General features: G+C 48.3%; 1 protein-coding gene, 1 pseudogene and 1 gene segment (V, D, J or C); 2 read left to right on the top strand and 1 right to left on the bottom strand.

The window, feature by feature from the left end:
- The window catches only part of LOC116278390 (uncharacterized), a 28729-nt gene extending 28528 nt beyond the window's left edge, over positions 1 to 201 (top strand). Inside the window, exon 6 of the mRNA XM_072963906.1 lies at positions 109 to 201. Coding sequence (XP_072820007.1) covers positions 109 to 201 — 93 coding nt within the window. The remainder of the gene's footprint in view (positions 1 to 108) is intronic.
- Positions 202 to 9354: 9153 nt separating this feature from the next.
- On the bottom strand, positions 9355 to 10030 carry LOC107035232 (selenoprotein F-like; annotated as a pseudogene).
- A 1861-nt stretch (positions 10031 to 11891) lies between these two features.
- On the top strand, positions 11892 to 12538 carry LOC102525368 (immunoglobulin heavy variable 4-30-4-like). The segment is given in 3 exon segments: positions 11892 to 11937; positions 12024 to 12337; positions 12509 to 12538. Coding segments are annotated over 3 exon segments (390 nt in total).
- The last annotated feature ends 7107 nt before the right edge of the window (positions 12539 to 19645 follow it).

The following is a 19645-nucleotide window of genomic DNA, read 5'->3' as shown; positions in this document are numbered from 1 at the left end:
TCTGGGTCCATCCTCCCCCAGGGAGAGCCCAGCAGACCCTGGGGTGCATGGGTCTGGGAGCTGGACAGCATACACCCTGCCTCCCCAAATATTCCCCCCCATCTCCAGAGACACATTGAAGGCCACGTGTCCCTGCAGCTCAGCTCTGGGGTCCCTGAGGACACAGCCATGTGCTTTTGTCACCGGAAGGAGAGCGAGTGAGGGGACATCAGGGTGACCCAGACACAAAGGTCCCTGCAGGGAGGGCTCAGGCCATCACGGGGCACCCAGGGCCCTGAGGAAACCAGAAACCTGTTTCAGAGCAGGTGCAGAAGCAGCCGTGGAGGGGTTCCCTCCCAGAAACAGAAGATTCTCCGCTGGCTCACCGTGTCCCCTGGGAGCCGATCCATAATGTTTCCAGGGAAACTTTCTGATCTGAACTTGGGCCTTTTTCACGGAGTCAGGCTTGTCTGTTTTATTCCTCATCTAACTGAGGAACAGACTCACAGAAATATTTCTCCATGGGACTTCACTTGATATTTATCCACTAACTATACTTTCTAGTCATCAACTTTACAGATACTTAATGACAAAAACGATTCTTCTGTGCATCCTTGAGTTTACCTTCCACCCTTGGTGTATTTCCAGGCATTTCATCCTCGAGAGGTTCCCCAGGCCTTTTTCCTGCAGTGCCTTTCCCTAGAATAGCATAAGGAATGTTGTATATTTGGAAAATGATGTCTGTGAGACACTGGAGTCATTTTGTCCCCCAGAGGACATGTGGAAATGTCTGGAGACAGGTTGGGCTGTCTCATGTGGTGTGGGCTGCAGGTACCCAGTTCCCTAGTGGGCAGAGTCCCTCAAAGGTGCTCAACACTCCACAACGCACACGGCCTCTCCCACAGCAAGAAACAACCTCAAATGTCAATAATGTTGTAAAGCTGTGACAGAATGCTGTACATCCAGGCAAATTCATACCACTGTTGACACGCAGAAGATGAATCTGCTGTATGTAAGTTATTCTCACTAAATGAAAAAGAAAGACAAACAGACACCAGACTTAGCCTTCGGCTCACTCAGAGTCCCCATTACACACTATTCACACAGGTCTCTAGGTCTGTGGGCAGAAGGGCCCGGAGCAGGGTCCTATAAGCAGACGGGGCAGCAGAGCAGGGACCCAGGACTGGGGAGGGGGCCCATGGCTCTGCTTCACTGAGTCCCCAGAAACAAGACAGGGCCCAGGCTGGAAGCCATTGTTTCAACATTTACAACTTCCTTCCTGTAATTGTATCAATCTTAATGTTTGCCGAATTTTACGTCTGAACAATAATTTATTCTAATATTAACAGATTTTTCACATATGGCACATGTCACAAATTATTATTTATTTTACATCTACAATAACATTGCTTGTAATTGTAGAACAATATCAATATATACAAGACACATGTGACTGTATCCCTGCCCCGCTGTGGCCCACCCTGACAGAAATCACTAGACCTTCCCCAGCACCCACATCCCCTCCCCCTCAGGAGCCACAGCTCACCTTCTCCTCCCCTCACCCCCTGCAGGCTGGTGGGGGCCACCTTCTCTCCTCTGAGCATGGATGTGACCAGGAATGTCTGTGGAGGTGGGAGCTCACGTCCAGCCCAGTGACCTCCTCAGTAAATTACAAGAAAATCAAAAGAAAGTAAGGGAGACAAAAGTCAACATTCTCAAGGGAAGTTAGCTTTTCTTGATGTAAAACAAATAGACTGACAGTTATTTCAATAACAAAAGCGGGTTTAATTTGGACCAGTAAACAGTCTCAGTATGGGGTCTGCAACCCTGATGAGCCACATGCATGTCTTCAGTAAAAGAGAACGCCTCCTTCATCATGGGGGGAAGGGAGCTGAGAGAGCCCCAGGGAACCAGAGTGCTTGCATTTCTCTAGGCTGAGTGCTGCCCAGGAAAGACAGGGAAGCCTTGCTTCCCCCAGCTGGGCTCTGAGGCCATCAAAGGGCATGAGAGCTCCCCTCTGTTCACCCAATTTTACTAAACGGAGGTTTTCCATTTAATTAATTTTTTAGGTACTTTGATGTCTACTATCAAGTTCTAGAATTACTTCTCTCGGTGGAGACAGAGTAATTCTAGCCTAATATTTCGCTAGGGAGTCTCATCCTAGTAAACGGATAGAGCTGGAGTAACTGAAGTGCGAAAGGTGCGCATCCCTCAAAGGGCCTAAGTACAGGGGGCAGGCTCAGGGCACAGACCTGCCAAGGCCCCTCACAGGTCCCCACGGTGGGAGCAGCTTCAGGGCCCTGAGCCCAGGCTGCTCTCAGTCGTTCAGCTGAGCAGGGAGAGTGCGGCTCCGTGACCTTTAGGACTGGAGGAGACTGGCCTCCGATCTGGAGAGACCTTTGCTGAGAGAAGGGGCTGAGGAAACTCCGCGTGTTCCCTCAGAGCCACTGGGAACCAGGAGGATGTCGGGGGGCTGCTCAGAGGGCTGACGGCGCCTGAAGAGCAGGCATTTGTAATAGGCTCTTTCCCAATGCCCTGGATCTATCAAAACAAAGGCAGAAACTAGGAGGGTCTGGGTTTTATGCAGGAGTTTTATTTGCCAGAACTCAAGTTTAAGAACTTCAACTGTCCTACCTCAGGTGACTCTCCTGTAGTGCAAGAGAGACGGTCTGTCAGCTTAAGGAAATCTGGGGAGGACCTGGTTTCCAATTCCACCCTGTTCCTCTGTGAATAGAATGGAAATGTCCTGAGTCAAACTATTGATAAACACAGAGTACAGTGTTGGCTGGGTCGAATAAACATATGAAGCAATACTACGATTGTCTTTTAAAATTACCTGAAGTGGATTGTGATAAACATGACCAGACTCACCCGACTTTCATGGGAAAGCTGGATTTCTATTCCAAACAACAGTGTTGGAAAATTCTCAGGAACTGCCCAGTGAGTTTGCCAAGTTACGGCTTGATGTTTTTATATAATAAGTGAGTGGACGCTTCTCCTGGTCGCAGTTCTAAACACCTTTCAGGATTCTCCCAGTCAGCGGTTTACACGCAAGCCAGGCCTGACCTTCAACAACAACTGCAGAAACTGGACGATGTAAGTCAGAGAAGCTGGGGTGAAGAGTCTGAGGGCCCCATTAAATTCCTCAGTGAGGAACGTTGGCTGATTCAGACAAGCGTTGACTACAGTTCAGCTTTAGTCCAGGAAAATAAGAAATGAGCAGGTGGCCCTCTGGGTCCTCATAAGGATGAACTTTAAGATAACAAGACCTGACAATTTGGAGGAAAGGTGCATGGGGAGAATTTCAGAGGAAGTGGGAAGTTTGCGGAGAGACTGATTGTGGAAGACCTAAGGGTACAGCGGAGGTGCAGCAGTAAGAGGGGAGGGAGGAATTGGTGCTGGAGGGGACCCTGAGACACACAAACAAGGGAAGAGGAACCTGAGGCTTCAGAGGCCTAGTTTTCTTTCCTTAGTCCCTGTTTGCCTCAGTTAATCGTATGACCGTAGTTTACAACACAAGATGTAAGGCTCCCAGGCATAATTCAAAGGTTCATAATAATGAGGGAAGTCGGCGTTCCATGCAGACTTGAAGATTTTATGTATTTGTCTGACTTCATTTCAAGAAAAGCAAGTTTGAGGATTTCAAAGTTCTTCATGACGGCCGATGAGACATACGTTTAGTTGAAGCATGATTCTCTCTGGCCTGGTCTGTCCAATTCACTAGTAATTTGCATAAGGAAGCTCCCTGCTTCTGACACACAAACTCAGCTGGGGTTCCTACTGCAGAAGTGACCTCAAAACAGTTAGATATTGGGACCCCATTTCTCAAAGGGTTTTCTGGAGAGAAAAGGAAAAATTTCCAAGCAGCCTAAAGGGTCAAACTGCTCAAATAGCGCAAATAGCCAGCAGTGCTAACACCAGTCAGGTCTAAGGGATCAGTCTGGTTGTGAAGGAGCCAGGCTGAAGGCTGCTCAGCACAGGTGCAGTAGATCAGCCCCTATTCCCAAGGAGTGGGAGGAAAGGCAGCCACTTCCAGCCGGAACATTTTGGTTTCAAAATCAAACTGAATGCCAGATACATAATTGTATACATATAAGGCCTTATATCAGAAGGATAAACCTAAAAGTAGCTCTCAGATAAAGCCTGCAGAGCTTCTTACTGCACAGATGTGGAAGCTGGAACCCAGGAGAATGATTTAGACTCAAACTCGAGGGTCGGGGAGAAACACAGGGTGCAGCCATGGGCCCAGTATGGGTCCCACACCTGTTTGCTCAGCAGCCCCACAGTCATACAGGGTCTTGTCTGATTCCATAAGGGCCATGAAAATGTTGACCTGAAATAAACAGATGGCCAGTTATTTCTCCAGCAAAAAGAAATGTTTTCATCTGGGATCAACAAAGTTTGCATTCAATGCCTGGAATCACAGTGAGCCACCTGCACGTCCTAGCATCCACAGGGATAAGAACTATTTTGCAGATGTGAATGGATGTTGGAGGAGGGGCTGTAGTGAACAAGGCACCCAGGGCTTCTCACTGGCTGAGCTGTGACCCCCCCCCCCTCACTGCCTGAGTACTTTCCAGGAAGAAAGAGGGGGTATTGCTTCTCCACGTTGCTGGACTCTGCTATCCTGGTAGGACATGAGATCTCACCATGCTGTCACCAAATTGTATTTAGTTGAGGTTTCTGTGTATTTAGTATTATTGTTATTTTCCCCAATTTATAAAATTTGATCAGTTTTGTTGCAGAATCTAGGCTGCCCTTGTCAGACAATGCTGGGTTAATTGGTTCAACTTCATGGTGAAATAAAAGTGAATCATGTGAATGACAAAAAATTACTTCACGTATTAGAGACACTCATTGGTAGGAAACTCCACACCAGATCTGGATTATGCAGGTTTTTTTATTTAAGCCTGGAGATGGAGCAGAGATCAGACTGTGGCTAAACCCAGAACCGAGAGAGAAATTATGCTGTTCCCAGCACATTCAGATGTTCTGAACAAAGAGCTACATGCAGGTGAGAATGTGTTATCAAGACCTCTCCCATGACTGAAGAATAAGGGATAAAAAATGGGATAATTTTCTAATATGAAGAGAATATAGGAACAAACCAAAATTCTGCTGATGGAACAAAAATATTGGAGCCTCCACCGTGGAAAACTGCTACTCTCCTACAAGGTTTAGGAATGACTCACCATAAAACCAGCCATTTCAATAGTAGGTGTATCTCTAGGTGAAATTAAAGCTCATGTTCACTGAAAGCACAGTGTGCAGGTGCTCGTGGGGCCTTCACACATGCTGTAAAGTGGAAACAAGGGCTAAACCCAGAGCTCAGTGCAGGGCCGTGTGCTGATGTCGTCTGAGATACTGCTAAGCCCCGCATTGCAGCCCTTCTCATGGGATCCAAGAAAACAGAGTCGCTCATTCATTACTGGACAATACGGGACCTCCATGTTTCCTCAGATGCCAGCAGTTTCCTGTCCCAGGATAATGTCTTGTTTGTGTCAGAGACAGTACTTTGGACAGAGGAGGACTTGGATGCAGATATTATACAAGACTGTGGGTCCCTGAATATATGTGCAAGTGCACCTGTGTGTGCATGTGTGTGTGCGTGTCCCTGTGCACAGATGGGAGCCCTGGTTATGTGTGTGATGATGGCTTTCTGGACTTCCATCATCCTTCTGAATTTGGACAATATCAGCTAATTTTCTTTATCAAAATCACCCAATTCTATAAAGAAATATTTAATAGGATTATTTATTAAAATCAATGTCTGTCTTCCCCATCATCAATGGAAACTCTATCCAGGATTCTGACATTAATTTTCATAGGCCAGTAGAGCATAAAGACACAGGGACAGAAGCCAAGCTAGCTAGTGGTCACTGGGGGAAACAATGAGTGGTGCCACCACCCATCCATTTCCTGATTCTGGGGTGCATGAATCAAGGCTGTGAGAGAAGAACAACATATGAGAGTAAATAGTTCACAGTCTGCCGGAGAACCTCACCTCAGCCCTGCAAGGTGTTACTACCCACCTGGCACTGCTATTGATCTTCTACAGGCAGCTTGTGTTCAAAAACCCAGCAGCTGTGGGATGGTGAGGAAACTAGGACTGGTGGATCCGCGCGCTCGAGCCGATTGACGCATTTCCTCTGCTGTAAAGTGAGTTCCCGATCAGAAGCAATGCTGGAGCTGGAATCCCGTGACCGTGGGATCTGAAAGTCCCTGGGTGTGGTTTTAGCAAAAGAATTGCATTCCCTGCAATCTAAGAGAGAAATTTATATCCAGTATAAACATATATTTCTAGTAAGAACAAGAGGTTAGGTGCTCTATGAAGGAAGTGGCCCAAAGTAGCCAACCTGCCAACAGGTGGTGGCTGAGCAGCCCAGGAAATGCTGCCAGTCAGGACATTAGGATTTCTCTCTGCAGCTGGCAGGAAGGGTCCTCACAAGTGACTGGACCAGGAGGACCCTGGTGAGTGGGTGTCCATGTAATTGAGCCCATGCACGTCCTGCATTCCTACCACCAAGGCCACAGTGACCAGAAGCTCATCGGGTGATGACAGGGGCAGCTGGAAAGAGCCAGGCCAGTATCTACATCACTGGCATCATGTCCACTTGACATGAATCCCTTCCTCTCCAGGAATCACCCTTTGGGGATTATTCTCATGGGTCAAAACATGTTTTGCCTTTTTGCCTTTTTGCCTATTTAAAGAGGACTATCCACATGTCTCCTCCTGAAATAATCTGTCACAAGTTTTTCCAAACCATGCTCCTCTCAAGTCCTTGACCATCCAGCCTAATCATTAGTTACAACCCATGAATTTGTATCATGTCAATTACCTGTTCTTTCTCCTTCCAGGAGGGGTGAACATCCAGGTGCACTGCTCAGAGTCCTGCCCACTGGGAGGAGCCCCCACAACATCCTTCAGGGATGTCCCAGACAGGACGACAGGGCGCCCACTGTCCACTGTCAGGAGGTGCCTGTGTACCATGAAGAGCTGTCTGTAGTCCAGGTCTGCATCCTCTTCTCCTCTGTCAGCTGACTATAGACAAATCCCCACTGGGTCACAGGTGAAGCTTAGGACAAAGGAGGCACCCATGCAGGAGGAGGGACCTCAGGCATATGGGCCACTTCTAGGTGTGCCATCAGGCCTGCTCAGGCCTCATCACATACACAATACTTCTTTATTTGGTGATGGATTGTTGCTGTGTGTGCCCAGCAGTATGGCTTGGAGCCAGGGAGGGGTCAGATAACACCCAGGTCCTGATAGAAAGCCCACCAGTTTTGAACTCTCCACAAATACCTGAAATCATTGGACTTTTTTGCTACACATATGGTACTGTATTCTACAGAACAAACAGAAAATGAAATCACATAGTACGAAACATTTTTAGACTGATTTCCTTCACTGTGTTGGCATTAAATCTTATTTTGGTCTTTTCCTAGTTTAGTAGTTCATTTTGCAAGTGGCTCAATGGAATTTGATTGCAGAGGTGACCCATAGATTTTTTGTTCATTCCCCGAGGAAGGACATTGTGTTCCTCAATTGCTGTCATTTACGAATGGAGCTATGTAATCATTCATGTGCACTTTGATGTGTGGACATGTCTCAAGGCTACTTACATAACTACCTAGGAATGTGGTTGCTGGGTCACAGAGTAAAACTGCATTTAGGTTTGCAGGAAGTTGCCCTGAGCAGCGACTGTAAAGGGGGTACCAGCTGACCCAGGGACCTGCCTGGGGTGCAGCCCTCTGCACAAGAAGAGGCCCACAGGGCTGGATCCCAGGGCTGGCCTTCAGCCCTGACTCGCCTGCAGCCAAAACCACAACCAGCACCCAGACATCTGAGCACAATGGGAACAGACCTTCCAGACATCATCCCGGCACCTCTGGGAGCACTTCTGGGTAGGAATGTGCCTCCCCCTCCAGCCGTGCTCACATCACAGGGTCCTGAAGAATACGAGTGCCTGATGTTGTATCACGCTGCCAGGGGCTGTGGAAATTTCTTCTGTCACAATCAACACCTGGAACAGAAGGATGCACCTTCCACGGAAACCCACTTCTCCACCTCATGCCTGGGGGAAGATGACAGTCTGGTTAAATGACTGGACAGGGTCACATGCAGGTGGTGCTGCTGGGAAACAGACCCAGAAGGTCCACGTCCAGAGCCCAGGGTGCTTTCTCTTCTCACTTCCGGGAGGACCTGGGAACTCAAGGAAGCTCATTGGATCCTGCCCAGGAGGGAAATGTGCAGAGACCACATCCCCTGGTTTATGCTAGAAACACCAGGTTGGTCACAGCGATGAGATACTCGGGAGACAGGGGTGACAGTAGAGCCCAGAGGTGATGGGGACCTGGACTCGTTTGCATCCACACCAGGACGTGAGGTTAGGCTGGTTCAGTCCGCCCCCCAGCAAGCAGCCTCTTGAGCCTGGGGTCTGCGGTCATCACCAGGACCTCTCATGACACCGCAGCTCACCTGTGAGAACTGGGTGATTCTGTGACCACCAGACAGACTCCCAGAAGAGTCTCCTGAGCTCGAACCTCTTGACCAACATGACGTCTACATGACCTTGTGGTGGACAATTTATACACAGGTGCCCCATCTCCGCTTCAGACGTTGACCCTGGGACGTCAGGTGTGTTTCACAGCCTGCTGATTCCCCATTGTCCATGCAGGGTTTATAACAGAGGTAAAGTTAGGCAGAGAACGAGGGAGGATGGGCACTTGGGAGGTTGAGTACATTCACGACATTTTGTGGAGCAGCCTTTTTTTTTTCAGATTTTAGAAACCTTTTATTTATATTTGGTCTTACACATATTCATTTTAAAATTGACTCTGCTGTAAGAATGTAAAGCACAAAAATTTGCTAAATATCAGATCCACACAAATCCTCAAAAAGGTTTTCTGTGTAGTCTTCATTAATGCGAATCTCTGTGTGAATGTTTCACTCTTACCATAGATCTTGAATCTGTTTCACAATAATGAAGCCATCAAGTTTTTATGCAGTGCATTCATTATAAACTATAACATTTCTATTAAAAGGAAAGCTGGGTAATACAAAAATGAGAGAGGATCTGAGCAGCAGGCAATCTGGTGAGGCTCTGTGTAATCTCACCTGCTTTGTGGTTTTCTGTCACTGCGTTCAAAGAGCGCACAGCACACGAGGCAGAGTATTCACCTCCCTTGTTAACCTCCCTAATTTAAAAAACTGTTGTTCGTAAAACTGGACCGATTATCACAATCTATCATTTGCATAATTAACCACAAGACTATTACGAAGCATTCTGTTAGTGGTATCGACAATCGTAGGAGGATGGAAATTGATGAAAAATGGGTTTTGTTAAGCTTGGTGACTCCTCACATATCATGGGCTGTGCTGTAATATTTCAACTTTTAATTAGCGGTTTAATGCCTCACAGTAAAAGTCTGATCGATGGAAGAAAGCAAAACTGTTTTCTAGGTGCTGTAATATTTCATGTGACAAGGTAACAAAAGGATAGGACAGAATTTAAGCAAGATTTTATATACGCTCCAACTTTTCACTCAGAAATTCTTCTACACTGCCTGTGTTCCATTTGAGGATGCTGAGCTCCTCAGCAATGTTCCCATTGTCGTCCAAAAGCTTCAGCACAGGGTCTGAACCACGAACATACTTGATTTGTAGTCCTCTGAATAGTTTGGGTTTATCACTCCTGACAAAAGCTTGGACTTGAGGGAACCTCCCCAGTTTTCATCCACAGACTTCAAGAATAGCTCCTGCATACAGCTTTTTGGTTTCAAATTGTGCTTCTTCCTGACAGCATCCTCTACAGTCAGGATCCAGCTGAAGAAGGTTGAACTGTCCGAGAAGATCACAGGAACTGCAGAGCAAGTTGCTGGAGAAGCCTAACTCCCTGCAAGACTCTGATGAAAACTCTGCCCTGAACGTGGACACCTCTTGAAGCACGGTGGCCAGCAGCAGGCGCAGTGCGAACGCCGGTCCAAGCCACCCGCCCGGCCCCGACGCCATCGCTGCCGCCTCCCGTCGGTCTCGGGCTGCCCAGAGGACCCCTCTGCTAGGGGCGTCCACTCCAAGCCTGATCCAAAACAGGAGGCTAAAGGCTGTTGCCATCAAATCTCTAATTCTGCAGAGACTAAGGACATATGGAAGCGTCAAGGTGCCAAAATAGCTTCATATTTCATATAAACATAAAGTCATTGGGTCCTTTCGGACACTCGTATCAGGCATTTCCCTAAACTCCCCAAAGCTGTGCTTCTCCGGGCTCCTTCCTTTCATTCACGACATTCATGTTTTCATGGGGGCCTCTCCCAGTGGGGGCTGCAGGGAGGCCCAGTGGCCCATCAAGGCGTTCCTGAATTGCGCCAGGACAGGTATGCAGTTGGTGCCCTGGGAGCAGCCCAGGAAGCCTCTGAGTGCTCCCGGGTACAGTAGGGTGGTGGCCACGTCCTCGCCCAAAAGCAGCCCATCCTGGAGGCGGCCAGTTAGTCCCATCAGCCCCCTCCCGTCTCCACGCTGGCTTTTGGCAGCTCTTCCATGCGGTTTTATTAACACCAGTCTAGAGGCAACGCTGTAGTGGCTTAACCCAGAGTCAAATACTGCTGTTTTCAGCAAAATCAGGCAGCTGCCTTGACCACTGGAGGCACCGATTAGTCTACTAACAGCCAAAGGCCCACACCAGGAGGGGCTGGCAGGGGGCATGTACATTTGACATGAGGGAGTGGAAAGGGGCTGGGATGGGAGTGGCCAAGGGTCTTGAAGCCTGTGTGATTAGGGCTGGTGCCACTGCTCCTAGATCATCTAGTAGGAATCCAATTCCAGACGTGTGAATCAGTGGTGAACCTGGGGGATTAAAGGCAGAAGGGAGGTCCAGGCTGAATGTAGAGCACCAGGGAACAGGCAGAAGTTGATCAGAACTCCTCATTTTTAGATGCCCTTGTGTCTTAGGGAGGAGTTGGTTTTGAACCCAGCGTGTCTGTCCCCTTCCCTAAATAACAAGCATGCGCCATCTGAGTGAGACATCCGCCCCCCATCTCCCCACCTCTGTTTGCAGAGGCAGGGGTCCTTGGGGAAAGCCCTGAAGCTCTGCCCTTGTCAGCGCCTGCTTCCCCCTCTTCCTGGTGCCTGTTGTTTCTGACTTTGCTCTGACGAGGGCCTCCCTCTCAAGGTTCTGCATCTTGTCTCATTTTGTGTATAACCCCCTTCTCTCTGTGGGTCCCCACAGGAGTGTGAATAGACCATGAGGCCCATGGACAGCACCTGGAACACTGAGGGTGTGAACTGAGAGGGGTTGGGTGTGATGAACGAAATGGGGCTTCGTGGGTTTGACACAATGGGGTCCCTGAGGGCCCACCTCACAAGACAACTTTTCTAATCGCACAGCACAGGAAGGGTGGAGCAGAATGCAGCCTGTATCTCACATGTAAACTGCAAGCTGACCATACGACACCCACTTGTCCAATGACGAAGACACACAGAGGAGGGTCCAGGGAAACACAGAATGATGTGTCCTGGGCTCATTCTGGGGGAGCAGGAACAAGTTCTGAGTGGGTGAGGAGCACCGGGCCGGGAAAGGAAGGGCGGGAGGGAAGATGGGCTTGAAGGAGAGCAGCTCTTGTCTCAGAGGGAGGAGCTGCCCTTTGACTGGTGTCCAAGGGGTCCCATGGACAGGTCCCCTCCCCTCCCTGATGCACAAGCCACATAAGCCAAGAGAAGTGACACTCAGGGGTTCTCAAAGAAACGGGTGAGCCTAACTCAGCCCTTCCCTTTTTATGAAGACAGGGCCCCTCCACATGCAAATTCCCCTTCAAGCTCGAGGGTAAAGTCCACGCTTGGGCGGTGGGAGCTCACAGCTCTGTCCTCACACAGGGCTGAGGTTGCTGGGGAAGGCAGGGCTGTGGTCTAGAGGAAGATGAGACTGTTGGGTCTTCTTCTGTGCCTGGTGGCAGGTCCCCAAGGTGAGTGTCTCGGGTGTCAGACACGGGTCTGTGGGGATGGAAGTGGCTGCAGGTGACTCACAATGACTGATTCTCCTTGCCCCCAGGTGTCCTGTCCCAGGTGCAGCTGCAGGAGTCGGGCCCAGGCCTGGTGAAGCCCTCGCAGACGCTCTCCCTCACCTGCACTGTCTCTGGTGGCTCCATCACAACCAGCTATTATGCTTGGAGCTGGATCCGCCAGCCCCCAGGGAAGGGGCTGGAGTGGATGGGAGTCATAGCTTATGATGGCAGCACTTACTACAGCCCATCCCTCAAGAGCCGCACTTCCATCTCCAGGGACACGTCCAAGAACCAGTTCTCCCTGCAGCTGAGCTCTGTGACCCCTGAGGACACGGCCGTGTATTACTGTGCCAGAGACACAGTGAGGGGAAGTCAGGGTGCGCCCAGACACAAACCTCCCCGCCTGGGGAGCCCGGGACCCCCAGGGGGTGCTCAGAAGCCACCAAGGGCAGGGCTGAGCCCCAGAGCAGGTGCAGAGGGGCCGGGAGGGTTTTGTGGTTAGAATCCCTGCTTTCCTTTTCCTGCTCTTCAGCTCTACGAGATACCCCCTGCAGGACACTAATTTTTCATTGTTTTGACTCATTTGTTTCCAACAATAATTTTGTACTCAGGATATATTTTATTTTCTTCTCAAAAAGGTCCATAGGATGCTAGGTTTTAACATAAATTTCTAGGTGAGTTTGGATGTCTCAAAACTGTTGAATGTTCTGGGAAGGCCCAGGCAGTTGAACTACACGTGTAAACTGTTACACATCTTTGTCTTTGCTCCCAGGGCAGGAGGCTGCTTACCCTCCATCTTCCTGTCAAAGGGCACAAGGGTTTGAATTGTGCAGGATGCATGTTACAGACGCTAATGCCAGGGTGCCCAGGACTGCGTGTGCAGGGATCCTCATTACTCACGGGGTTCAGGGTCTAAGGATCACTTATGGGTAAAATTTATTTTCAGCCCTAAATGAAAACAGCTGTTGTATTTGCAAAACTGATGGACATTTGCAATGTGGGCAGCACTTTGAATCGTCCAACTCACTAACATTCCCCCACGAGGTCGGTCAGGGTGATGCTCTGCCTTCTTGTTTCAACTTCTATCATGTAAATGAGTCCCCTTTCAGGTCCAGTTAGTGCCATGCTTTTCCCTCTTTGTGGTAGAAGGAGACAGTTTGTCTGTTTAAGCTAGTTCATTTGTTGTCCTGAAGCACAGTCCAGCGTCCCTGAGCACAAAGTGCTGTGAGTGACATAGCAGAATTTATCTATGACAGACAAGCTCCATCCAGGTATGAGTTATACTGATCGGGGCAATGAGCTTGATAATAAAGCTTCAATATAAATTTCATTTAAATAAAGGAATACAAGTCTCATTTTGGTCTTTGCAGCAGCCTTGGATACCTGGTTCAATTGCAAATACAGATGGCAACATGGAGATTTATGCCCCAAAAGTGATGACGTTGACTGCGTGGAAAATGACTGTGAGGAGACTTCAAGGTCAGGGGGATTCTGGGCAGACTGTCTCCAGGGGACTCTTGATACAGGAGGCCAGGGTGGTCAGATGTTCCCTGAAGATCATAGGTTAGGGGAATTGGATCAAATATTGAAGGTGATCAGATTTCCAGGGTGAGGAGTCCCACTAACCTGACTCAACAGGTTTCCTGATAAAACTGGGACATGCAGAGATGGACACGGAATCCCGCAGGCCCAGACCTCGGGGAGAAAAGCATCTCAAGGAGCCTGAGTGATGAATGTTCAGAGGGTCATTGTCGCTTCCAGAGTCAGGGTTCTTATCTTCACTGACATGATTCTCTGAGAGCAGAAGGTTTAATCCAAAGGGACACGGACTCCTTCTGGTCATTCCTCCTCTTGGTGGTTCGTCTCAGCTGTGAGCACCTCCTGGGTCTGAGGAACACTGACCTCTGTGGATGGTGCTGTGAAGTGAGTGTGTCTCTGTGTTTCCAGTCCCCAGGTGTCCTGTCATGGGTGCTGGTGTAGGAGTTGGTCAAAGACTATTGAAGACTCTCCCCCGCACCTGCTCTGTCTCTGGGACCACCCCATCACACACAGTGGTTACTGTGGGATCTGTCACACCCCAGGGAAAGCACTGGGTAACTCACCTGCTTTGGGTGTACGGTCTATGTCTCTTAAAAGGCGCCTCCATCTCCACAGACATAGTGGAGATGAGTTTTCCCTGCAGCGCAGCTCTGGGGTCTCCGAGGGCACAGCCATGTGTCACTCTCACAGGAGGGAGAGTGAGTGAGGGGAGGCCAGTGTGGCCCACATGAAACCAGCCCTGCAGGGAGGGCTCAGGCCACCAGGGGGCACCCAGGGTCATGAGGAAACAAGAGGGACAGTTTCAGAGCAGGTGCAGGAGAAGCCATGGGGGGTTTCCTCCCAGAGACGGTGGATGCTCCACTGGACCATCACCTTCCCTGGGAGCCCACCCATATGATTCCAGGCAAACATCTTGTTTCTGAACTTGAGCTTTTTTCATGGAGTCAGAATTGTCTGTCCACTTTTCCTCATTTGTTGTAGGACCAGACACAGAGGAAACATTTCTTCATGGGACTTTCATTTGAAATTTAGTCACTACCCACTCTTTTAGTTGTCAGGTTTACACATACTTAATGACACAAATGAAACTTCTGTGGAGCCTCGAGTCTGCCCTCCACCCTCAATGTATTTCCAGGCATTTCATCCTCAACAGGGTCCCCAGTCCTGTTTCCTGAAGTGCCTTTCCCTAGAATAGCACGAGGAATGTTGTATATTTGGGAATTGATGTCTGTGTGACACTGGAGTCATTCTGTCCCCCAGGGGACACATGGAAATGTCTGGAAACAGGTTGGGCTGTCACGTGGGGTGGGCTGCAGGCTACCAGTTACCTAGTGGGCAGAGTCCTTCAATGTGGCCGTGCATCCCACACTGCACACGGCAGCTCCCACAAAAGGAAATTAGCCTCAGATGTCAGTAATGTGGAAAAACTCTGAGAGAAAGCTTTGTATCTCGCCAACTTCATAAAAATGTAGACATGCAGAAGGTAAATTTCTCTATGTGAATCATCATCAATGAATGAAAAGATGAACAAACACCAACCCTGAGTCTTCAGTTCACTCACAGGCACCTTACACCCTATTCACCCCTGTGCTGGTTGTGGGTCGGAGGGTCCTGAGCACAGACCTGCAAGCGAAGGGGACAGTGGAGCAGAGAGCCAGCACTGGGGAGGGGCCGTGTCTCTGCTTCACCTGAGTCCCCAAACAAGACAGGGCAAGGCTGAACCTGGTTGTTATAATATTCACTAAAATCCAAACTATATCAGCTATTTTAGGTTTTTAATTTGCATTAATAATTAATCTCAATATTAACTGATATTTAACATGCTTGTCTTATATCTAGAATAGTTTTAAATGTAATTTTTCAATTCTTGCTAATATATCCAAACATGCCATTTGTATCACAGATACTTTGGGTCAGAAACGGCCAGGCCTTCACCAGCATCCACACCCCCTCCCCCAGGGGCTCACAGCTAGTCTGCAAATCCCCTCACCTCCTGCAGCCTAGACGCGGCCCACTGCTGTCTCCCACACAGGGTTGCTGCTAGGAATGTCTGTGAAGGTAGGAACACATGTGCACCCCAGTGACCTGCTCAGAAAATTGCAAGATATAAAAAGTAAATAAAATAAATAAAATAAAAAGTGTTATGGGAAGTAAAGGTTTTTAACATAAATTAACGGCCACTTACTTCAAAGGCAAAACTGGGTTTATTTGGGAACAACACAGAATTACAGTTTGGGGTCTGCCATCCTGGTGAGCCACATGCAAGTCCCCAGTGAAAACAGAGACATGACTCTTTTATAGAATGAAAGGGGAGGTGAGAGGGCTCCTGTGAAAAGGAGTCCATGGGTTTTCATTGTCTGAGTCCTTACCAGGAAAGAACAGGAGGCCTTGCTTCTCCCTGTTGGGCTCAGACATGAAGTTCCCAGCTTACAAGGTGGACGCGTAAGTCCTCCTGCCTGAGAGCCACTGTGAAAAGGCTGCTTAGAGGGGCTTTGCGTAGGTGATCAGGAGTCAGGTGGTGGTCACTCCGTGTGACGCAGCCACGAGGAACTTCATTGCTGACGGAGGGGAGAAGCGTAGATGTGCTGAGGTTGAGACAATATAACACAGCTCTGTGAGGACCAGGGAGCAAAAGGGCATCTTAGGAGGGGAGGCAGCTGACTGAGACATGTTGACTGTGATGCGTGGACCTGAACAAAGGGTCAGAGGCCGTGCAGACCCCAAGGCAGTGGGAGTCTCCCTGTGCCACAGCATCCAGCTCACGGCTATAAAACCCTAGAGGTCTGCGGAGGCCCCTGTGAATTTGGTCAACACCCCATGACAGCCCCTTGCCTTTATACAAAAAGGAGAAAGGGGTCTGGTAATCAGGTTGCCTACAGAAGGAAGGTCTCTTCAAATGCTCCTTTAAGGACTTGAATCTGTGTCTTCTGGTACCTCCCTTAAAATGGAGTCGGGATTGCCAGTGTTGAGAAAACTTCATCTAGGTTTTCCTTGAGAGAGATGTGTGGAATCTGCCTCAAAGGTAATCAGCTAGCCTTCCACAATCCCTCGTATTTGGCAATTAGTGTTGCATTTAGGAAGCAGAAAAACACCATGGATGTAAGTAGAGCCTTGTTCTGACGTCAGATGCCCTAGACATCAAATATGATGCTGGAAAACTGCACATTTTCTGTAGCCAAATTTAGTCCCTTAGAGGCTAAAAGTTTGTAAGGAGTAGATGCTGTCTTCCTGCAAGAACGTTTGAGAAGAAAGGCAAAGAGGCAAATTATCCACATATTGCAACAAAAGAGAAAATCTAGAAAACTTTAGATCATCCAGACCAGCCTTCCGGTGGCTCCAGAAATGAGAAGGACTCTCGATAAATCCCTGGAACACTAATGTTCTGGTGAGCTTTATTCTTCCCACTGAAGGTAAAAAGGTAATGGCTACCTCCATCGGCTGGAAGAGTAACCAGTGCACAGTGGACACCAGTTACAGTAAAGGCCTCACTTCCAGTGGGAGTGGATGTTAGCACCACAGGAGGGTTAGGGACGACAGGGTGATAAGGATTAAAGTGCACTTTGCTATTGTTATTATGTTTGCAATTATTTTGCTTTTTATTGAAGTGTGTTTGATTTACAATGTTAGTTTTTGGTGCATAGCAAACAGATTCAGTTATGCATATATATTTTTTTTTCAGACTTTTTCCCACGATATGTTATTATAAGACATGGAACACAGTTCCCTGCACTATACAGCAGCTCTTTGTTTTATATCTGTGTTACATAAGGTAATGTGAATCTGTGAATCCCAAACTCTTAATTTATCCCTCCCCTGCCCTATGCACTTTGGTGAACATAGTTTGTTTTCAATGTCCATGAGTCTACTTTTGTCTTGTGAGTAAAATCTTTTTTCATTTTTTTAATTCCACGTATCAGTGAGATCATGGGATAAGTTTTCTGCTATCTGACTTAACTCACTTAATATGATTGTGTTTATATCCATGTGTGTTGCTGCCGGTGGCATTATTTTACCCTATTTAAAGTACAAGTGGAACACGTACGTGATGAAGAATTGCTCAGCCATATTTCAATGCAGTATGCTGATCCAAGTTCCTGGACATCACTACCCCCTTGGCACTGGGGTTTTCTCTCCAGGAAAACAAGAGTATCTCAGAAACACCTACAAAGGCCAGTGAAGCCTTCAGCCTTGGAATCTGCTCTTCTGGGCTTCATGGCCTGAAGGGCTTCCTTCCTTGCAGGACTTTGATTAATGCTGGGATGGTGTTAAATTCTGTTTGAATTTTGAAGGAGGCTGCACTCTGAAGTTTGCCAAAATGTTTTGGGGATTTTGCCCGAAAAGGGGTGGTAACTAACTCAGTAGGAAAAATGGTCGCTGCTTCTACAATTAGCTGTAGTATCATCAGAGACAAAATGAGTAAAAGATGTCTCAGGGCCACTTGATTAATTTCACACATACTTTGATGGCTGCTCTCACATGCCGGAAACATTTCCCCCTTTGGGGGAGACAGAAACTATAGCAGGATGCTTCACTGTGAAGTCTCATTCAGTAAATGGATAGGGTTGGAGTTACTAAGGAGTAAAAGGTGTGCATCTCTCAAAGGGCCTAAATATAAGGGGGAGGACCAGAGGCAGAGACCCCTGGAGGCTCGTCACAGGTCCCCACTGGGTGAGCTGCTGTAGTTCCCTGAGCTTGGGCTGCCTTCAGTAGCTCAAGTGAGTAGGGAGAGTCCGGCTCCAGTGCCCAATATGACTGGGGGAGACACACTTCCATTCTGGAGAAATGCTTGTCCAAGCCTATTGAGAGAAAAGACTGAGAAGAGCCCAAATATTCCCTCAGAGCCTGTCACTGGGATCAGGAGGATGTGAGAAGGCTGGTCAGAGGGCTGATGGTGACCGAAGTGCACACGTTTGTGATAATCTCTGTCCCAGTGTCCTGGCTGTTGGGAAACAATAGCAGAAACTAAGGGGGCTTGGGTTGTATTCTGGGGTTTTATTTGCTGGATTTCAAGTTTAAGAATTTAAACATTCTTCCTTCAGGTGACTCTCCTGTAGTGTGAGAGACATGGTTTGTCAGCTTAAGGAAACCTGGAGAGGACACGGTTTCCACCCTGTTCCTCTGTGAATAGAATGGAAAGGCCCTGAAGGAGCCAGGCTGAAGGCTGCTCAGCACAGGCCCAGCAGAACAGCCCCTATTCCCACGGGCTGTGAAGAAGACCAGCCAATGCCTCTGGAACAATCTGACATCAAACTGAGACTGAATGCCAAGTAAGTCCTTGCATACATTACACGGTCTTACCTACAAAGGACACACCTTACAATAGTTCTCAGAAAATGCCTGCAGAGCTTCCTACTGCACAGATGTGGAAGGTGGGCTCCAGGAGAATGATTTAGACTCAAACTCCAGGGTAGTTCAGAAACACAGGGTGCAGCCATGGGCCCAGTGTGGGTCCCACACCTGTTTGCTCAGCAGCCCCACACTCATACGGGGTCTTGTCTGATTCCATCAGGGCCATGAAAATGTTGACCTGAAACAAAGAGACGGCCAGTTATTTCTCCAGCAAAAAGAAGTGTTGTAATCTGGAATCAACAATGATTTGCGTTCAGGGCCTGGAATCACAGTGAGCCACCTGCAGGGTCTAGCATACACGGGGATAAGAACTATTTTGCAGATGGGAATGGATGTTGGAGGAGGGACTGTAGTGAACAAGGCACACAGGGCTTCTCACTGGCTGAGCTGTGACCACCCCTCACTGCCTGAGTCCTTGCCAGGAGGGAACAGGGCGTCTTTCTTCTTCACACAGCTGGACTCGTCTATCCTGGTAGGACATGAGAGCCCACCGTGCTGTCACCAAACTCTATTTAACTGAGGTTTCTCTGTACTCAGAATTATTGTTATTTTTCCCACCTTGGGAGATTGGATCATTTTTGTTTCAGAAGCCAGGATACCCTACTCAGGCAATGCTGGGTTTGAGTTCAACTTCATGGTGAAATAAAAGTGAATCATGTGGATGACAAAAAATGACTTCACTTATTAGAGACACTCATTGGTAGGAAACTCCAGACCAGATCTGGATTATGCAGGTTTTTGTATTTAAGCCTGGAGATGGAGCAGAGATCAGACTGTGTCT

The sequence above is a fragment of the Vicugna pacos genome, chromosome 6 (genome assembly GCF_048564905.1).
Source record: "Vicugna pacos chromosome 6, VicPac4, whole genome shotgun sequence".
Classification (NCBI taxonomy): domain Eukaryota; kingdom Metazoa; phylum Chordata; class Mammalia; order Artiodactyla; family Camelidae; genus Vicugna; species Vicugna pacos.
This window is presented reverse-complemented; position numbering and strand designations above follow the sequence as displayed.